The 18,072-nt window shown below is 38.1% G+C and overlaps 1 protein-coding gene across 1 annotated transcript in view; it reads left to right on the forward strand.

The window, feature by feature from the left end:
- Nucleotides 1-1,749: 1,749 nt before the first annotated feature.
- icmt (isoprenylcysteine carboxyl methyltransferase) overlaps nucleotides 1,750-18,072 on the forward strand; it is a 23,874-nt gene continuing 7,551 nt past the window's right edge. Inside the window, exons 1-4 of the mRNA XM_061973322.2 lie at nucleotides 1,750-2,006; nucleotides 8,427-8,515; nucleotides 11,307-11,476; nucleotides 17,520-17,737. Coding sequence (XP_061829306.1) covers nucleotides 1,779-2,006; nucleotides 8,427-8,515; nucleotides 11,307-11,476; nucleotides 17,520-17,737 — 705 coding nt within the window. The 5' untranslated portion in view covers nucleotides 1,750-1,778. The remainder of the gene's footprint in view (nucleotides 2,007-8,426; nucleotides 8,516-11,306; nucleotides 11,477-17,519; nucleotides 17,738-18,072) is intronic.

Below are 18,072 nucleotides of genomic sequence, written 5' to 3' on the forward strand. Positions count from 1 at the left end.
GCTATGCGCTACTGCCATCTAACGTCCTGGACTTGTAACTGCAATGGGGTGTCATACTTGCAAATGACAATGTGATTTTAAAACAAGATACAGCAGTTATCATAATCAGCTCATTTTCAAAATTGCAATAAAATTGAGATTTTATTATCAAAAAATATTTGTATTTATTAACTCACACAAGAGTACCGAAAATCGGCAGCGGTGAGTATCTGTATAGATTTCCAGGTACCAAGTGAACGGTATCCATCTTTATTCTTGCTAGATGAACTATTTTAATTGTAATAAATACCTGATTAGAAGAATTTGAATCTCTGGTTTGATATGAATGGATTATAGTCCTTGTACAAAAAAGATGACAAGTTTTGATAGTACATTTTTCTGTACCAAAAAAAAATACTTGTTTTAGGATAGACTCCTATTCATCCTATAAATGGAGACATTAAGTGGTCGCAGTGCAGATTTTTACAATCAGCATCAAAAGCAAAACCTAATGAAAAACTACAAATGAGTAATAAATGATGCATATTGCAATTGTGCTATATATAGATGAGTTTAGCGATGGTGTTTGTTTATTCCAAACATGCATACAAATACAATAACAACAGTATTTACAGCGTGTCTGAAAAGGAGTAGGAAGAAGCAGAGTTTATTTAATCCTACCCCCCTTTCGTTTCATAGCAATTTCAAACACGTGTTACTACTCATTCTGTAACACAACAATAAATTAGTGCATCCGTAATAAATAGACACATTAGTAAGGAAATAATGATTAAATACATAATAAAGTCAACTTAAAGAGGTAAGTAATTTATGGTCCACATTATGAGATGAATAAAATCTCATTTTGGGGGCGTGGTTAATATATATATATATATATATATATATATAAGAAACACTTGACTTTCAGTGAATTCTAGCTATATATATATATATATATATATATATATATGTATAAATAAAATAAATACTTGAATTTCAACTCACAAACACTTTAGAGTTAGGCTCCACCATCAGAATGTGTACTTAAACTTATAAAGATCACATGGATATTATTCAGTGAGTTGATTCACCAAAACTAACCTGTTATACAGGAGGAAAAAGCACACAGGACGTTTCAATTGTTCACAGACTGGTCGCGCTCATCAGAATGACAAGCCACTTCCGGTCTGCAGGTGATAGCATTCAATTGGGAAGAAACGCCCTACTGCCCCCTACTGACCAATGTGAATACTGATAAATGTGTAATGACAGCTCCAAAAACGAATTCAAACCACAAAATAAAATAAATAAATCAACACAAAAATGTGACATATTATGGGTGGGTCACATATGCATGTACAGTAGATGGCAGTATTGTCCTGTTTAAAAGTGTCACAACATTGCTGTTTACGGCAGACACTGTTGTTGTGTGTTGTCAACACGTCACTCAGGTCCGCCTGAATTTCGGGAGTTTTTCGGGAGAAAATTTGTCCCGGGAGGTTTTCGGGAGAGGCGCTGAATTTCGGGAGTCTCCCGGAAAATCCGGGAGGGTTGGCAAGTATGGTTTTAACAAATCTTTTTTTGTAGCACGATGAGTAAATGAAGGTAATTTTGTAATTATTTTCCCACCTTTTTGCACAATAACTCAGTTTTTTTTAACTTGGATAACTAAGTTTGAGAAGCGTCTCTAAGATGCAACTGGAAAATCCGACTTAACGTGAACGCCGCATCAGAAATTCCCACATCCTCTCGTCACGTGGAATGCAACGTGAGCTCTCGCGATACTTTGGCGGTAATCCATGTCCATCATGGCGGCCAGTAAGTTGGTCCTGGAAGGTAGAGTAAGTGTAAAGAGCTTCCTCCTCGGTCTCAGCGTCGTCATTATCCCCCTCATAAGAACCTGCTATGGACACCTCGACTGGGTTTTTGATTACCTGACGGAAACTCCCGGAAAAATAGCAATTAGTTTGCATGTTGCTATAGTGAATGGCGTGCTGTTAGTCCTGTACAGGGGACCTTTGTACAAGGTAAGATCACACCACTACTTTACCTTTTTTTGCTCTTTTAAACGACGATTAAGGAGACAAACTGCTCGCGAATACCACACCTAAGTCACATTGTCGACTGAGTAAAGCTGGTTAATCCTATTAGCTAAAGAAGAAGACAGCTGCTGTTAATAATGTTGTGACCCACTAACATTTCTACATATACAATACATTGTTATTTTTGTTTATGGACACTTTATTAACTGTCTCTTTATTAACTGTCTCTTTATTAACTGTCTCTTTATTAACTGTCTCTTCTGACAGTGTGCATGCGGTGTTTTACAAAAGTAGATGTGCGCCTCACATTTCAGCAACCATTTTGTTACAACTTCTCAAAGTATAAATTTACGGTCTTCTAAAATGAAAAATGTTTAGCTGATGGTGACATTCTCCTAAAGGAGGGGATCAGGGCATAGTACATGTTCCCCCCTCATAGTACATGTTCCCCCCTCATAGTACATGTCCCCCCTCATAGTACATGTCCCCCCTCATAGTACATGTTCCCCCCTCATAGTACATGTCCCCCCTCACAGTACCGTATTTTCCGCACCATAAGGCGCCCTGGGTTATAAGCCGTGCCTTCAATGAAAGGCATATTTCAAAACTTTGTCCACCTATAAGCCGCCCCGTGTTGTAAGCCGCATCTAATTGCGCTAAAGGAATGTCAAAAAAACAGTCAGATAGGTCAGTCAAACTTTAATAATATATTAAAACCAGCGTGATGTGGGCGCGCATGGAGTCGTATATCAACATGGACAGAGCTGCGTGAAAAAAGCCACCCGGCCTCTTCGCGTAAACTTAAACTTACCTTAACCACTCGCTCATCTTTTCTTCATCCATCCCTTCGAGTTAGCTTTTATGATGACGCCGGCTGGAAAGGTCTCTTTTGGCAAGGTCTTCCTTTTGAATATCACCATGGGTGGAAGTTTCTGGCCATTAGCATGGCAAGCTAGAACCACAGTGAAGGATGACTTCTCATTCCCTGTGGTGCGAATATTCACCGTACGTGCTCCCGTTGTATCCACAGTGCGGTTCACAGGAATATCAGTTGCTGTGAAATAGTAGTCCGTGTGCGGATGGAGAGATTGCGTCTTTTCATGAACCGGATCCCTGTCGCTTAGTAGGAGCCATTTTGTGGTCTTTACAGATGTAAACACACAAAGGAAATGAAACGTACGGTAATATCCGCGCGCTTTTTCTTCTTCTACGCGGGCGGGTGGTTGCTTACAGTAGAAGAAGAAGCGCTTCCTGTTCTATGGGGGCGGGTGCTTACCTTGGCGGTTGCTTGCGTAGAAGAAGAAGCGCTTCCTGTTCTACCGGGAAAAAAGATGGCGGCTGTTTACCGTAGTTGCGAGACCGAAACTTTATGAAAATGAATCTTAATATTAATCCATATATAAAGCGCACCGGGTTATAAGGCGCACTGTCAGCTTTTGAGAAAATTTGTGGTTTTTAGGTGCGCCTTATAGTGCGGAAAATACGGTACATGTTCCCCCTCATAGTACATGTTCCCCCCTCATAGTACATGTTCCCCCCTCATAGTACATGTTCCCCCCTCATAGTACATGTTCCCCCCTCATAGTACATGTTCCCCCTCACAGGACATGTTCCCCCTCACAGTACATGTCCCCCCTCACAGTACATGTTCCCCCTCATAGTACATGTTCCCCCTACTCAGTGGCCTAGTGGTTAGAGTGTCCGTCCTGAGATCGGTAGGTTGGGAGTTCAAATCCCGGCCGAGTCATACCAAAGACTATAAAAATGGGACCCATTACCTCCCTGCTTGGCACTCAGCATCAAGGGTTGGAATTGGGGGTTAAATCACCAAAATGATTCCCGGGCGCAGCCACCGCTGCTGCCCACTGCTCCCCTCACCTCCCAGGGGGTGATCAAGGGTGATGGGTCAAATGCAGAGAATAATTTCGCCACACCTAGTGTGTGTGTGACAATCATTGGTACTTTAACTTTTTAACTTTATAGTACATGTTCCCCCCTCATAGTACATGTTCCCCCCTCATAGTACATGTCCCCCCTCACAGGACATGTTCCCCCTCACAGGACATGTTCCCCCTCACAGGACATGTTCCCCCTCATAGTACATGTTCCCCCCTCATAGTACATGTTCCCCCTCACAGGACATGTTCCCCCTCACAGGACATGTTCCCCCTCATAGTACATGTTCCCTAGTGATGGGTTGATGAGGCGTCATGAAGCGTTTCGACACATTGCAAAACTGTATTGATACTGTGTCGATACTGTGTGACTAAATACTGACATCTGCTGGACATTAAAAATCCCTACAGGCAACCTATGGACCGACTCAACTGACACTGATTTGATGCCCTAGTACAGGGGTCACCAACCTTTTTGAAACCAAAAACTACTTCTTGGGTACTGATTAATGCCAAGGGCTACCAGTTTGATACACACTTAAATAAATAAATATATTGTCATTTGTAAGTTACACGTAAGTGTGATTTAAACAAGAATAGCTAAATAAATACATTTATATATATATAAAAAAATGGGTATTTCTGTCTGTCATTCCGTCGTACATTTTTTTTCCTTTTATGGAAGGTTTTTTGTAGAGAATAAATGATGAAAAAAACACTTAATTGAACGGTTTAAAAGAGGAGAAAACAAGAAAAAATTTAAAATAACATTTTGAAACATAGTTTATCTTCAATTTCGACTCTTTATAATTCAAAATTCAACCGACAAAAAGAAGAGAAAAACTAGCTTATTTGAATCTTTTTGAAAAAATTTAAAAAAAGAATTTATGGAACATCATTAGTCATTTTTCCTGATTAAGATACATTTTAGAATTTTGATGACATGTTTTAAATTGGTTAAAATCCAATCTGCACTTTGTTAGAATATTTAACAAATTGGACCAAGCTATATTTCTAACAAAGACAAATCAGTATTTCTTCTAGATATTCCAGAACAACATTTTTAAAAGAAATTCAAAATACTTTGAAATAAGATTTAAATTTGATTCTACAGATTTTCTAGATTTGCCAGAATAATTTTTTTTAATTTTAATCATAGTAAGTTGGAAGAAATATTTAACAAATATTCTTCGTCGAAAAAACAGAAGCTAAAATATTTATTATTCTTTACAATAAAAAATAAATAAATTTACTTGAACATTGATTTAAATTGTCAGGAAAGAAGAGGAAGAAATTTAAAAGGTAAAAAGGTATATTTGTTTAAAAATCCTAAAATCATTTTTAAGGTTGTATTTTTTCTCTAAAATTGTATTTCTAAAAGTAATAAGAAGCAAAGTAAAAAATAAATGAATTTATTTAAACAAGTGAAGACCCATCCATCCATCCAATTTCTACCGCTTATTCCAAGTGAAGACCAAGTCTTTAAAATATTTTCTTGGATTTTCAAATTCTATTTGAGTTTTGTCTCTTTTAGAATTAAATATGTTGAGCAAAGTGAGACCAGCTTGCTAGTAAATAAATACAATTTAAAAAATAGAGGCAGCTCACTGGTAAGTGCTGCTCTTTGAGCTATTTTTAGAACAGGCCAGCGGGCGACTGATCTGGTCCTTACGGGCTACCTGGTGACCGCGGGCACCGCGTTGGTGACCCCTGCCCTAGTATATACAATAATATAAACCAAGTCATTGTATTTCATTTAGGATTATTTCATATCTTCATTTAAATAAAAATATATTTTTATCTTTTTTAGATACAGTCAATAAATAATGTGAACATGTATCATAACATGGAAATCTAAGAGAACGTGTTGTGGATGACACTAAAATGTCTGTCAAAAAGAATTGTGGAAAGAAATGCAACAATGCAATATTCAGTGTTGACAGATAGATTTTTTGTGGACATGTTCCATAAATATTGATGTTAAAGATTTCTTTTTTTGTGAAGAAATGTTTCGAATGAAGTTGATGAATCCAGATGGATCTCTATTACAATCCCCTAAAGAGGGCACTTTAAGTTGATGATTACTTCTATGTGTAGAAATCTTTATTTATAATTGAATCACTTGTTTATTTTTCAACAAGTTTTTAGTTATTTTTATATATTTTTTCCAAATAGTTCAAGAAAGACCACTACAAATGAGCAATCTTTTGCACTGTTATACAATTTAATAAATCAGAAACTGATGACATAGTGCTGTATTTTACTTCTTTATCTCTTTTTTTTCAACCAAAAATGCTTTGCTCTGATTAGGGGGTACTTGAATTAAAAAAAATGTTCACAGGGGGTACATCACTGAAAAAAGGTTGAGAACCACTGGTGTAGTGGGTAGAGCAACCGTGCCAGAAACCTGAGGGTTGCAGGTTCGCTCCCCGCCTCTTACCATCCAAAAATCGCCGCCGTTGTGTCCTTGGGTGGGACACTTCACCCTTTTCCCCCGGTGCCACTCACACCGGTGAATTGAATGATGAATGATAGGTGGTGGTCGGAGGGGCCGTTGGCGCAAATTGCAGACACGCTTCCGTCAGTCTACCCCAGGGCAGTTGTGGCTATGAAAGTAGCTTACCACCACCAGGTGTGAATGAATGATGGGTTCTACATGTAAAGCGACTTTGGGTACTTAGAAAAGCACTACCGTATTTTCCGCACCATAAGGCGCCCTGGGTTATAAGCCGCGCCTTCAATGAACGGCATATTTCAAAACTTTGTCCACCTATAAGCCGCCCCGTGTTGTAAGCCGCATCTAACTGCGCTAAAGGAATGTCAAAAAAACAGTCAGATAGGTCAGTCAAACTTTAATAATATATTAAAAACCAGCGTGATGTGGGCGCGCATGGAGTCGTATATCAACATGGACGGAGCTGCGTGAAAAAAGCCACCCGGCCTCTTCGCGTAAACTTCCCTTAACCACTCGCTCATCTTTTCTTCATCCATCCCTTCGAGTTAGCTTTTATGATGACGCCGGCTGGAAAGGTCTCTTTTGGCAAGGTCTTCCTTTTGAATATCACCATGGGTGGAAGTTTCTGGCCATTAGCATGGCAAGCTAGAACCACAGTGAAGGATGACTTCTCATTCCCTGTGGTGCGAATATTCACCGTACGTGCTCCCGTTGTATCCACAGTGCGGTTCACAGGAATATCAAAAGTCAGTGGAACCTCGTCCATGTTGATAATGTTCTCTGGCCGGATCTTTTTTTCAGCTATCTTGTTTTTACAATATGCACGGAAAGTAGCCAGCTTTTCTTGAAAGTCTTTAGGCAGTTGCTGTGAAATAGTAGTCCGTGTGCGGATGGAGAGATTGCGTCTTTTCATGAACCGGAAACCTGTCGCTTAGTAGGAGCCATTTTGTGGTCTTTACAGATGTAAACACACAAAGGAAATGAAACGTAATATCCGCGCGCTTCTTCTTCTTCTACGCGGGCGGGTGGTTGCTTACAGTAGAAGAAGAAGCGCTTCCTGTTCTATGGGGGCGGGTGCTTACCTTGGCGGTTGCTTGCGTAGAAGAAGAAGCACTTCCTCTTCTACGGGGAAAAAAGATGGCGGCTGTTTACCGTAGTTGCGAGACCGAAACTTTATGAAAATGAATCTTAATATTAATCCATATATAAAGCGCACCGGGTTATAAGGCGCACTGTCAGCTTTTGAGAAAATTTGTGGTTTTTAGGTGCGCCTTATAGTGCGGAAAATACGGTATATAAATCCCAGGTATTATTATTATTATTATTATTATAATGCATGTTCCCCCTCGTAGTGCATGTAGCCCCTCGTAGTACACGTAGCCCCTCATAGTACACTTTTCCCCTCGTGGTACACGGTCCCCCTCGTCGTGCACGTTCCCCCTCGTCGTACATGTTCCCCCTCGTCGTGCTACTTAGAGCCACATTATTTTTATGTGTGTGTTTAAGTATGTTTTTCTTCCATTTGAATTTGTATACGTTTTTGTGGGAATTTTTTTTACGATAAAAAAAACATGCTGGTGCATCAGGTCCAGTTTGTGACGTCACGCAAATTCACTTCCTGTTGTCATATTGCTTCGAGTATCAATAGATCTGTCTAAAAGAGCCCAGCTTGTTTGTTTAATGTACACGATTGAATATCTTAGTTACTCAGACAGTAATGTGTTTATATACGTTTAGAATGGGTTATGTCTTCTTTTTACTGGGGAAATACGGTGCTGTCTTTTGTTTTCATGTAAATGTTCATTATTTATATTAGCTCGCACTAGCTTGCTTTTCCGGTGAATGAGAAATGACACCGGTCCGTGACTTTATCAAAGGGTTATTATTTAAAAGAATAATACTAAACGTGGCAAGTTTTACCGTGCTTTATCATGATGTAGTTTGTTGTTCCATCCCTACTATACTTCAAAGTATATCCAAGTTAGTTTCATGTTCATGTGGATGTATGTGTTGGAGTTCTTTCCAAAGGTTACATTTGGTGTGTTTTTGTCCTAGGTTGCTGTAAGAGCCTGCTTTTTAGGAGTTACCTTTGGGTGTGGCTTGATTATAAGCTGCACCGAAACCACTTGGACCCATTTTGGCTGGTATGTAAATGACTACTACATGATTTTGAGCCCTCAATCTCATTTAATATAAAGAATGTTGTCAAATGTGATCAATGATACATCATTAGTGTGAAACTGACGCTAATGCTTTTACCTGACTGTTACGAGCAGCTTGTTTTGAAATGTTTTCCCTAATTCAAAAAAGAGAAAGCTACGGTTTTAAGTAATAATAATAATATATTTTATTTGTAAAAGCACTTTACATTGAGCAAACAAGCTCAAAGTGTTACAGTGCATTTAAAAAAACAATGCTAGAACCACAAATAGCTGCCCCCAACAAGTAAAATAAATAGTAAAAAAAATAAAAACTAGAACAGCCTAATAGCTAGAACTAGCACACATATATCTAAAAAAAAAAGGCTTTTTAAGCCTTTTTAAAAAGCATCCACAGTCTGTGGTGCCCTCAGGTGGTCAGGGAGAGCGTTCCACAGACTGGGAGCGGCGGAGCAGAAAGCCCGGTCTCCCATAGTTCGGAGCTTTGTCCTCGGAGGTTGGAGGAGGTTAGCCTGTCTGGAGTGGAGGATTTGGGGGTGAGCAGTTCTTTGAGGTAGAGGGGGGCATTTAAGAACAATACAACAATCGATATCGGCTGATATAAAACAGTTTTCAGCTATATCGCCCATCCCTAATACAAACAACATAATTACATGTAAAAAAAAAAACCCGCTATGGTTCCTCTGTGGTCGGTGAGGGTAACCAAAAAAAAGAAGGTGTGCATGTTTATTGTAAGTGCAGGTGAGAAATGGTAATCAGCCCGCATAAGGGGTGCAGTATATAAATAAATAGAAAAATTAATAGTAAAAAATAAATAAAAACGACAACAGCCTAATAGCTAGAACTAGCACACATACAGGTAAAAGCCAGTAAATTAGAATATTTTGAAAAACTTGATTTATTTCAGTAATTGCATTCAAAAGGTGTAACTTGTACATTATATTTATTCATTGCACACAGACTGATGCATTCAAATGTTTATTTCATTTAATTTTGATGATTTGAAGTGGCAACAAATGAAAATCCAAAATTCCGTGTGTCACAAAATTAGAATATTACTTAAGGCTAATACAAAAAAGGGATTTTTAGAAATGTTGGCCAACTGAAAAGTATGAAAATGAAAAATATGAGCATGTACAATACTCAATACTTGGTTGGAGCTCCTTTTGCCTCAATTACTGCGTTAATGCGGCGTGGCATGGAGTCGATGAGTTTCTGGCACTGCTCAGGTGTTATGAGAGCCCAGGTTGCTCTGATAGTGGCCTTCAACTCTTCTGCGTTTTTGGCTCTGGCATTCTGCATCTTCCTTTTCACAATACCCCACAGATTTTCTATGGGGCTAAGGTCAGGGGAGTTGGCGGGCCAATTTAGAACAGAAATACCATGGTCCGTAAACCAGGCACGGGTAGATTTTGCGCTGTGTGCAGGCGCCAAGTCCTGTTGGAACTTGAAATCTCCATCTCCATAGAGCAGGTCTGCAGCAGGAAGCATGAAGTGCTCTAAAACTTGCTGGTAGACGGCTGCGTTGACCCTGGATCTCAGGAAACAGAGTGGACCGACACCAGCAGATGACATGGCACCCCAAACCATCACTGATGGTGGAAACTTTACACTAGACTTCAGGCAACGTGGATCCTGTGCCTCTCCTGTCTTCCTCCAGACTCTGGGACCTCGATTTCCAAAGGAAATGCAAAATTTGCATGGTTGGGTGATGGTTTGGGGTGCCATGTCATCTGCTGGTGTCGGTCCACTCTGTTTCCTGAGATCCAGGGTCAACGCAGCCGTCTACCAGCAAGTTTTAGAGCACTTCATGCTTCCTGCTGCTGACCTGCTCTATGGAGATGGAGATTTCAAGTTCCAACAGGACTTGGCGCCTGCACACAGCGCAAAATCTACCCGTGCCTGGTTTACGGACCATGGTATTTCTGTTCTAAATTGGCCCGCCAACTCCCCTGACCTTAGCCCCATAGAAAATCTGTGGGGTATTGTGAAAAGGAAGATGCAGAATGCCAGACCCAAAAACGCAGAAGAGTTGAAGGCCACTATCAGAGCAACCTGGGCTCTCATAACACCTGAGCAGTGCCAGAAACTCATCGACTCCATGCCACGCCGCATTAACGCAGTAATTGAGGCAAAAGGAGCTCCAACCAAGTATTGAGTATTGTACATGCTCATACTTTTCAGTTGGCCAACATTTCTAAAAATCCCTTTTTTGTATTAGCCTTAAGTAATATTCTAATTTTGTGACACACGGAATTTTGGATTTTCATTTGTTGCCACTTCAAATCATCAAAATTAAATGAAATAAACATTTGAATGCATCAGTCTGTGTGCAATGAATAAATATAATGTACAAGTTACACCTTTTGAATGCAATTACTGATATAAATCAAGTTTTTCAAAATATTCTAATTTACTGGCTTTTACCTGTACAGACTAGAACAGCAATGTTTTTGTTAAACCTGTGGGGAAGTCAGTAATACAGCATCAATCCCAAAAGAACCCCATTGGGGACTAACCTTCTAACAAAAAGACAAATACAGTCTAAATTGGTGATCTTCATCACCACAACAGTCCTTGTACTTTGCTCTTGTGATGTGTGAGGGACGGATGGAAGAAGAAGCAAGCAGAGGAATGACAAAAGTGTCTTATCTGGAGACAGAAAACAGGCCAATGCATTGAATCACAGAAGAAGCAGACTCAAATTGTTAGACAAGAGATGATGAAACCTGGACTCATTGTTTTATTTTGCATAATGGGTGTGACCTCTCTGCAGGTATATGTGCTCCTTGGCCTTCTTCCATTACTCTGAGTACCTGGTGACGGCCATCATTAACCCTCGCAGTCTGTCCCTGGACTCCTTCCTGCTCAACCACAGTGTGGAGTACACGCTAGCTGCTGTCTGCTCATGGCTGGAGTTTACGCTGGAAATGCTCACCTTTCCAGGTGGGTCTCCTCTTCCTGCCATTTGCCTACAACCAAAGCGGGGGTGGCCCAATACAACATATTTTTTTTGATACCGTACCCATATCAGAGTCTCTGGTATTGTCTGATGTTGATGCGATATCAGCACGACTCCCACATGCTTTTATTGCAGTGTTTTTCAACCACTGTGCCGCGGCACACTAGTGTGTCGTGAGATATTGTCTGGTGTGTCGTGGGAAATTATGCAACTTCACCTAATTGGTCCAAAAAATATTTTTTGCAAATCAATAATTATAATGTGCCGTTGCTTAGTGTCTGTGCTGTGTAGAACTCGACAGGGTAACCACGTAATACTCCATGTCAGTAGGTGGCAGCAGGTAGTTCATTGCTTTGTAAAAGTGGGAATGTGTCGGGTGAGACGAGGATGGTTTGTTGTGATCCCAATATGCAGAGCACAGCGGGAGGCAGCGTGCAGGTAAAAAGGTATGTAATGCTTAAACCAAAAAATGAACAAAAGGAAAAGGCAATGGCTATGCAAAACTAAAGTAAAACTGATCTGGCTACAAAGTAAACAGAATGCTGGACGACAGCAAAAACTTACGGCGTCCACAAAGTACATCCGTACATGACATGACAATCAACAATGTCCGCACAAAGAAGGATAGCAACAACGTAAATAGTCCTGCTTGCTAACACAAAGCAGGTGCGGGGAATAGAGCTCAAAGGAAGACAGGAAACTGCTACAGGAAAACACCAACAAAACAGGATGGGCCACCAAAATAAGAGCGCAAGACAAGAACTAAAGCACCACACACAGGAAGACACCAACAAACTCAAAATAAGGCACACTTATCTTTACTTTAGTCTTGTACTTATCGTTACTTTAGTCTTGTACTTATCGTTACTTTAGTCTTGTACTTATCTTTACTTTAGTCTTGTACGTATCGTTACTTTTGTCTTGTACTTATCTTTACTTTAGTCTTGTACTTATCGTTACTTCAGTCTTGTACTTATCGTTACTTTAGTCTTGTACTTATCGTTACTTTAGTCTTGTACTTATCGTTACTTAAGTCTTGTACTTATCGTTACTTTAGTCTTGTACTTATTGTTACTTTAGTCTTGTACTTATCGTTACTTTAGTCTTGTACTTATTGTTACTTTAGTCTTGTACTTATCGTTACTTAAGTCTTGTACTTATCGTTACTTTAGTCTTGTACTTATTGTTACTTTAGTCTTGCACTCATTGTTACTTTAGTTTTGCACTCATCGTTACTTTAGTCTTGCACTTATCTTTACTTTAGTCTTGTACTTATTGTTACTTTAGTCTTGCACTCAGTTACTTTAGTCTTGCACTTATTGTTATTTTAGTCTTGCACTTATCTTTACTTTAGTCTTGCATTTATCTTTACTTTAGTCTTGTACTTATCTTTACTTTAGTCTTGCACTTATCGTTACTTTAGTCTTGCACTTATCTTTACTTTAGTCTTGTACTTATCTTTACTTTAGTCTTGCACTCATTGTTACTTAAGTCTTGCACTTATCGTTACTTTAGTCTTGTACTTATCTTTACTTTAGTCTTGCACTCATTGTTACTTTAGTCTTGCACTTATCGTTATTTTAGTCTTGCACTTATCGTTATTTTAGTCTTGCACTTATCGTTATTTTAGTCTTGCACTTATCTTTACTTTAGTCTTGTACTTATCGTTACTTTAGTCTTGTACTTATCGTTACTTTAGTCTTGTACTTATCGTTACTTTAGTCTTGTACTTATCTTTACTTTAGTCTTGCACTTATCTTTACTTTAGTCTTGTACTTATCGTTACTTTAGTCTTGTACTTATCTTTACTTTAGTCTTGTACTTATCTTTACTTTAGTCTTGTACTTATCGTTACTTTAGTCTTGTACTTATCTTTACTTTAGTCTTGTACTTATCGTTACTTTAGTCTTGTACTTATTGTTACTTTAGTCTTGTACGTATCGTTACTTTTGTCTTGTACTTATCGTTACTTTAGTCTTGTACTTATTGTTACTTTAGTCTTGCACTCATTGTTACTTTAGTTTTGCACTTATCGTTATTTTAGTCTTGCACTTATCTTTACTTTAGTCTTGCACTTATCTTTACTTTAGTCTTGTACTTATTGTTACTTTAGTCTTGCACTCAGTTACTTTAGTCTTGCACTTATTGTTATTTTAGTCTTGCACTTATCTTTACTTTAGTCTTGCACTTATCTTTACTTTAGTCTTGCACTTATCTTTACTTTAGTCTTGCACTTATCTTTACTTTAGTCTTGTACTTATCTTTACTTTAGTCTTGTACTTATCGTTACTTTAGTCTTGTACTTATCGTTACTTTAGTCTTGTACTTATCTTTACTTTAGTCTTGTACTTATTGTTACTTTAGTCTTGTACTTATCTTTAATTTAGTCTTGTACTTATCGTTACTTCAGTCTTGTACTTATTGTTACTTTAGTCTTGTACTTATCGTTACTTTTGTCTTGTACTTATCTTTACTTTAGTCTTGTACTTATCGTTACTTTAGTCTTGTACTTATCGTTACTTTAGTCTTTTACTTATCGTTACTTTAGTCTTGTACTTATCGTTACTTAAGTCTTGTACTTATCGTTACTTTAGTCTTGTACTTATTGTTACTTTAGTCTTGCACTCATTGTTACTTTAGTTTTGCACTTATCGTTATTTTAGTCTTGCACTTATCTTTACTTTAGTCTTGCACTTATCTTTACTTTAGTCTTGTACTTATTGTTACTTTAGTCTTGCACTCAGTTACTTTAGTCTTGCACTTATTGTTATTTTAGTCTTGGACTTATCTTTACTTTAGTCTTGCACTTATCTTTACTTTAGTCTTGTACTTATCGTTACTTTAGTCTTGTACTTATCTTTACTTTAGTCTTGTACTTATCGTTACTTTAGTCTTGTACTTATCTTTACTTTAGTCTTGTACTTATCGTTACTTTAGTCTTGTACTTATCGTTACTTTAGTCTTGTACGTATCGTTACTTTTGTCTTGTACTTATCTTTACTTTAGTCTTGTACTTATCGTTACTTTAGTCTTGTACTTATCGTTACTTTAGTCTTGTACGTATCGTTACTTTAGTCTTGTACTTATCGTTACTTTAGTCTTGTACTTATCTTTACTTTAGTCTTGTATTTATCTTTAATTTAGTCTTGCACTTGTCGTTACTTTAGTCTTGTACTTACCGTTACTTTAGTCTTGTACTTATCGTTACTCTAGTCTTGTACTTATGGTTACTTTAGTCTTGTACTTATCGTTACTCTAGTCTTGTACTTATCGTTACTTTAGTCTTGTACTTATCGTTACTTTAGTCTTGTACTTTACTTTAGTCTTGTACTTATTGTTACTTTAGTCTTGTACTTATCTTTACTTTAGTCTTGTATTTATCTTTAATTTAGTCTTGTACTTATCGTTACTTTAGTCTTGTACTTATCGTTACTCTAGTCTTGTACTTATGGTTACTTTAGTCTTGTACTTATCGTTACTCTAGTCTTGTACTTATCTTTACTTTAGTCTTGTACTTATCGTTACTTTAGTCTTGCACTTATCGTTATTTTAGTCTTGCACTTATCTTTACTTTAGTCTTGTACTTATCGTTACTTTAGTCTTGTACTTATCTTTACTTTAGTCTTTTACTTATCTTTACTTTAGTCTTGTACTTATCGTTACTTTAGTCTTGTACTTTTCTTGTGAAAGTGAAATCCACACAATGACAAATGTATAAGCTATGTGATTCAAACAACATAGTGAAATGTAATATACTATGTAAATATTAGCACTACACAAATATACGATACTATCATCAAACAAATACTTGTGAGTGTTGAAAGTATTTGGAATTACTATTACAAAGAATTTTAAAGACCTCTTCAGGCAAAACTTTGGGAAGTTGTTTACACAAACCAAGCAAGATCTGGCTAATTGGACTCCCCTTTTCATTTCACTTATAGGCAGAGTCAATGTAATTAAGATGACTGTGCTTCCAAAATATTTGTATCTGTTTCAATGCTTACCTGTATTTATCCCTGGTACATTTTTCAAAAAATTAGACTCAATAATCTCATCTTATATTTGGAATGGCAAACAGCCACGTCTGCGCAAGGAGTTTTTACAAAGAGCAAAACATGATGGAGGTATGGCCCTTCCAAATTTCTGCATGTATTACTGGGCCACCAACTTGCATTGCATGTCATACTGGACATATTACCATCTACATAAGGAAAGTCCTACATGGGTGAAGCTGGAGACACATTCTAGTGGTTCTGCTTCTTTAGCAGCCCTAATGGGTGCAGCTTTGCCTCTATCAGTGAAGACAATTAATATTAATCCTGTAGTAAGTCACTCGCTCAAAATATACTGTCAATTTCGAAAACATTTTAACCTGCAAGGAATGAGCCTTTTCAGTCCAGTAGCATCAAATCACTGCTTTCCACCTTCAACACTTGACACAGCTTTTAATATGTGGCATCAAAGGGGTTTGAAATGCTTCAATGATCTTTTTATAGACAATATATTCTCCTCTTTTACGGAGTTGTCCAAGAAATTTAATCTACCCAGTTCCCATATATTTAGATATTTCCAGATAAGGGATTATGTTAAAACAGTTCTTCCGCAGTTCCCTAACAAACCCTCTAAATCAACCACAGATGAAATTATGTGTTTAAATCCAATAAAGAAGAGGGCAATCTCACATATACTTAATTTACTCTCAGTATTAGAATGCACTTCCATGCTAAGAATCAGAACAGCATGGGAACAAGACCTCCAAACATCAATAGATGACGTAACCTGGTCAAACATTGAGAAAAGGGTTCACTCATCTTCAATGTGCGCACGACACTCACTGGTCCAATTTAAAGTGATACACCGGGTGCACTTCTCAAAAGCAAAATTAGCAAAAATATTTCCCCATATTAACCCATTATGTGATAGATGTAAACTAGATAACGCAACATTAATACACATGTTTTGGCTTTGTCCGAAGCTAAAGGGGTACTGGAAGTCCATCTTTGAAGCACTCTCTACGGTTTTAACAATTCAAATCGATCCAAACCCTTTCATTTCCGTATTTGGAATCATTCCTGAAGGGATGGAACTACCTGTCGGGGGTCACAAAATAGTTGCCTTCACCACCCTCCTCGCACGCCGCCTGATATTGTTGAAGTGGAAGGAGGCTGACCCACCCTTAGTCTCCCACTGGATAAGGGACGTACTAGCAAACCTGAAGCTGGAGAAAATAAGATACACATTACGGGGCTCTGAAAACAAGTTTTTTAAAGTGTGGAGACCTTTTTTTACTTTTTTTGACCAATCTTCTACACAAGTGCAGGAAGAGCCCTAGATATGTACCTAGATATGGCCTTGTCATGCTGCATCTACATTATGTTTCAGTTTTCAATTACCGGTACTGTGTTTTAGGTGCCTTGTACTGAACTTTATCTATTTATTTATTTTTTTTACTCCGGGTACTTTTGTACTCTTACTTTTGTTTTTTTGTTTTTGTTTTGAGTGACAGCAGGGGTAGGGGATGAAGAGGGTTTGAATATTTTGTCAATGTGAATGTGAAATCAATAAAAAGAACTATGAAAGAAAGAAAGTATTTGGATGATGGAAATATATGACTGGCAGCCATTTGAAGTCCTCAAAACATCCATTAAAACAGTTTCTTTTCCAAAAAACATCTTACTATCAAATTGAAGCACTTTCCACCTTAATATTGAAGTATATAAAGAAGTTAAAGAGTTCACTTATCTTTTCCAAGGCTTGTAAGAGCTAACACAACTTCTCATTCCTCTCATAAACGGACTTCCTGAAATCGTCAACTCGGAAGTGTGTAAACAAATCAAGCGTAGTAATTTCCTCTGCCCAGCAGGTGTCAGTAATCAAATGACTTCATGGTGGCCACCAGTCAAGCTGCCTTCACCGTTTACTTTCCTTCAGCTTTCTGTGTGTCGCATGAAGATGAGTGTGTTAAAATGTTGTGTAAGTGAGGTTTAAAAATGACTGTTTGACCTTCCCCGCCTGGTCTTCCAGCGCTGAAGCAGCTGACCTGGTTGAGCGTGGCGGGTCTGTTCATGGTGCTGTGTGGCGAGGCTTTGCGCAAGTCGGCCATGTTGACGGCCGGCTCCAACTTCAACCACATCGTCCAGAACGAGAAGGCCCACAGTCACGTGCTGGTCACCAGCGGGGTCTACGCTTTCTTCAGACACCCCTCCTACGTGGGCTGGTTCTACTGGAGCGTGGGAACACAGGTCTGGCCTTTATTTACATCTTGTATTACCCACAAATGTTTGGTTTTAGAAATAAGAAAATAGACTCCAGTGGTTCTTTATATTGCTGTTATTTAAATGTACTGTTACTAATATTTGTGTAGTTGTTGTGTGTTACTAATTTAAACCGGTTGTTAAATATGATATCTAAAGTTGAGTTTTGGTGGTACAATAATACTCTTGTTTTCACATCAATGAAAAACTGTGGTATTAATCCTGATTTCAATATGAATCAAAAGAATGGTGATTATTATTTTTGCCATAATGCTCCAGCCTTATCAGTGCCTACTTTGTGAATAATATCCTCATTCAACAGT

The sequence above is a fragment of the Nerophis lumbriciformis genome, linkage group LG01, assembly GCF_033978685.3.
Source record: "Nerophis lumbriciformis linkage group LG01, RoL_Nlum_v2.1, whole genome shotgun sequence".
Classification (NCBI taxonomy): domain Eukaryota; kingdom Metazoa; phylum Chordata; class Actinopteri; order Syngnathiformes; family Syngnathidae; genus Nerophis; species Nerophis lumbriciformis.